Raw genomic sequence first — 4104 nt, forward strand, 5'->3', positions numbered from 1 at the left:
TAGTAGTAGTAGTAGTAGTAGTAGTAGTAGTAGTAGTAGTAGTAGTAGTAGTATTATTATTACCACAGGATAAAAGAAAAAGGAACAGAACACACCAGAGTGCCTAACAGTCACACATACAAAAGGACCTGCTGGATGTATATTATTATATATACGTTCATTAGTTGGTTTATTGAATGTGCTGTTTGATTCGTTCCCTAACAAATGAAATGACGAATTTATGTTGAATGGAAGGTTGTCCGGATGAAAGGTGCAAGTTGACGCGAAATAGAAATACATTTAGGTGTATTTTACTTCCAGTCGACACGATAATGGACACATTAGGCAGGCTGGGAGGTAGATATAAATAGCCACAATGGAAATCGAAATAAAGCATCCCTATAATGATCCCCAATGTAGCAAGATCGTGTGGCCTATCCAAGATCATTTTTCGGGGAGCTATGCACGGGGTGGGGGGGTATGAGTTTAACACCCCTATCAACACTATTAGGCTATTTAAGAGGGGGGGGAAGAGAAAGGGGGGAAGGCAAAGGAAATGGGGGACTGACGACATTGCGGAGTGGACTGGAAATCCTTCGTCCAAACCCAGGCACCTGCAAAAAAAACATAAAAAGTGGATGTATCTGACGAGACTCTCTGTCATACAGCCTCTCTACGATCCTCGTGGATTATGGGATCAGTGACAGATAATAATCCCCGTGGATCAGTATGGGATGTCATAGAACGCCATAACACAATAAATACAATACCTTGACAACGTTCAGATTCTCAATGATACGGTTTTGATGTTTCCCAACTGTTTTCTTGGCCTTCTCTATTTCCGGTATGGCGGTACTCTGAGGGAGATTGAAGTTCACGGGGACTTGCTCCCCTTTTACGAGTGATCCCATTGAGGCTGCAAATAGGGCGTCAGTGAGAGAGTGGAACAATAAGGATGTGTTGGATTTTTCAAAATCTAAGACAAGTCTCCAAAGAAGTTATAATTTAGTACTGGAGTTCGTGGCAGTGATGTCTCCCACGTAAACGAACAGACGCTGCGTATGCCCACTCTGGGACGCTCATGAACCTCAAGGGAAAGACAATCAAAGTTAAACAGACGAGACAGTACTTTTTGAGACTCACATGGAGGCGTTTAGGCTGTCTTAGGAGGGAATCTACAAGCTTGCACTGAAATATGGGGTCTGGGTGGTGTTATATTTTATACTAGAGCTCGTGGGGAGCAGGGCGGGAGCTCAGATTGTTCATGTAAATGGGGGCACGCTGGTCATGCCGATGAGGGTAGGAAGGCCTCCGTGTCTGACACGTGTGACGTCACTGCCGTGAGCTCTAGTATTGCTTATAACCTCTTTGGGCGTGGATCAGACAGTGGAACAAAGAGGATGGGTTGTGTTTTTCAAAATCTACAGAAAAGCCACTGACAATGGCCCGAAGTAGTACCAACGGTGGGTGGTTTACGCTGTGCCTCGCACCTACCCAGCCCCACTGTCCCTTTAGTTGCTTTTAATTTTTAGTTTTAGTATAAGTTTAACGACACTTGCAACACAATAAGGTCATATTAAAGCCGAAAATTAAAGGTGTTACAAGAGAGTAACAAACACAAAAAAAGGAGGAGGAGGGATAAGGACGGTAGATTTTTTATAGACAAAAGAAGGAGCAAACCACTCGGAGCACCCTCCAACCATCCTCCGACAAAATATCTGATTCTTATAAACCCCCAGGAATAGGCATATGGGATGGGTGGATGTCGGTACTGTAGCACTCTCTAGTTATCCCTATGAAAGTAATGAGTCAACCTAGCATGGGCTAGATTATGTAGATCTCAGGCTTCAGTCTGATGAAAAAAAGTGTTGCTGCGCAGACAGTAAGTTACCCGATGGTCCTCTTCGGGTACGCGTTCACAAGTTACAGAGACAATGAGTTCTTTAAATACTTGAGACACTGAATACCATAAAAACAATTGTAGATGCTGTGTTATATTTTATAAGTTCCTGTTTCTATGCGCATGTGTGTGTGCGTGTGTGTGTGTGTGTGTGTGTGTGCGTGAGAGAGAGAGAGAGAGACAGACAGACAGACAGACAGACAGAGAGAGAGAGAGAGAGAGAGAGAGAGTGTGTGTGTGTGTGTGTGTGTGTGTGTGTGTGTGTGTGTGTGTGTGTGTGTACTAAGATGGGTGGCGGAAGTTGAGGGCGAGGTGAGGTTCCACGACTTCTGTCTCTGTGCATAATATTTTCATGACAGGTGACTCACAATTTAAACAACATGTAGATCTATATAATATCTAGATCTACATAGATCTTGTGTCAGTGGACGTACAATGTACATGTATGTATATTTCCAAATTCAGATGGTCATAAGTATTATTTAAGTATTGCTAATCTGGGGGGAAAAACTAAAGAGCATACCCATGGTTATAGATCTAGTGAAAACATATTTCTCAGTAGTGGATGGTTAGTCGGCGAGTGAGTCGAGAAACAGGTAGTAGGCTACATTATGGTTTGGCCACATAACTGTTGTCCTTTTTCCCGCTATTACTCTAATGGCTCTCAGCAGGGATGTTTCTTTACGCAAAAGAACAATAAGGATTACTTCCGTTCATTAGACTCGCACATTCTTCGTTTCAATACGAATCATTTGATTTTTCTACTTCTAGCCTATGTTTCATCCCTTGAACTTAGCCATCTTTGACGATAATAACTTTGTCGTTCTTTCAGGTTCTTAAATAACAGAGTACAAATAATATTATAATTTATTCCTGTTTTGGCTCATTCTTTTGGCCATTCACAACTTTCGCATCCAATGATAAAGATCCCATTCGGGGACATTTTTGCTTTGTCGGAAATCCTTACCCACGTATCTCAGCCAAAAAACAGCGTTTTGAAAATAAATGTACCTGAACGTCATTATTGAACACAATTACAAGATCAGAACTGCCAGGCGTTGTAAACTTAAGCATCTCAAGCATAACTGTTATGACGATCTAGGAGGCCGCTATGGAGATTATAAATTAACTAGCTGGGCCCCCTTTCGATGAAGGGAATGATCGGTGCATTAACATCAACTGGAAGTCATTGGCCAACTATATTTAAACTCTACTGGAATAGAGCAATAAATCTTGACAGATGAGACAAATTAGAAGGCCCTGATCTAGATCTACACTCTCAAAACAAAATGCGTCTGGCGAAATATCACTTCCGGCACTTCCGCAGTGGAGGACAGCAACGCAGATTTGTTTCGTTTCTTAGTGGAATAATCACAAAGGCAAAAGAAGGACGAGAACTTTTTGTCAAACATATTTTTCTAAATTCTGGAAAAGAATAAATACAAAATCGTGTCCGTGATAGGGACCTATCTATCTTATTGCAGATACTTGCCAACTTTCAAATCTGCAGCTGTCGTAGTTTTATGGGAAAAGTGACCCATTTCCTGGATACCTGGAGGTGTCATTGAACACTTTACCATATCCAGGCCAGTCAATGTTTGCCCCTTGCCCATACAAGTCACTTTGTCTCCCCCTGGCTCTTCTGCGCCACATCCTTCTTTCAAACACCTCCTTCACAATGGTCTGGTGTCGTTTTAAGTGAGCATTGTGTTTGTATAAAGTAATGAAGTGATAAGTTGTCTCTCTGTCCATAGAGATGTTTTGGAGAGATAGAAGGCGTGCAGACTGATAGTCGGCGGTGTTGACTTTCTGAATTTGCATTCTATGGCTGTATCTCTGGACCCGTTTAAGGGGCTCTGGTTATTGTGCCCGCCTCTCATTCAATAGGTCCTGGGTTCGAAACCTGGCAGCGACGTAGAATGTTCTTCTTCTCTAAAATGTTCTCTTCTCACATCCTTTCCTGCTCTATAATAATGTTCTCTCGTCTGCTTTAGACTCCACTTTCTGCCCACACCCCCTCTCCTCCTTTGCCCCCTCCTATGGGCTCCTGATTCTTTCTGCAGCTTTTCTACTGCTTCTCCTTGGCTCCATCTAACGACTGTTTTTTCTGCCCCTCCCTTGATATTAGGGCAGTTAAGATCTAACACCTAGCCTTTTCGGATCAGTGCAAAAAATCAAAGAGGTCCTGCGTGTAAGCTGCGCATGTTAAAGGTCCCTTGGTGGCC

The 4104-nt window shown here is 42.7% G+C and overlaps 1 protein-coding gene across 1 annotated transcript in view; it reads right to left on the reverse strand.

Annotated features, from left to right (window-relative positions):
• Nucleotides 1-2725, reverse strand: part of LOC101850609 (calponin homology domain-containing protein DDB_G0272472) — a gene marked incomplete in the record, with an annotated part of 13968 nt that extends 11243 nt beyond the window's left edge. The window contains 1 exon segment of the mRNA XM_013089507.2: nt 2403-2725. Coding sequence (XP_012944961.1) covers nt 2403-2406 — 4 coding nt within the window.
• Nucleotides 2726-4104: the final 1379 nt, after the last annotated feature.

The sequence above is a fragment of the Aplysia californica genome, unplaced genomic scaffold (genome assembly GCF_000002075.1).
Source record: "Aplysia californica isolate F4 #8 unplaced genomic scaffold, AplCal3.0 scaffold00967, whole genome shotgun sequence".
NCBI classification, from domain to species: Eukaryota; Metazoa; Mollusca; class Gastropoda; order Aplysiida; family Aplysiidae; genus Aplysia; species Aplysia californica.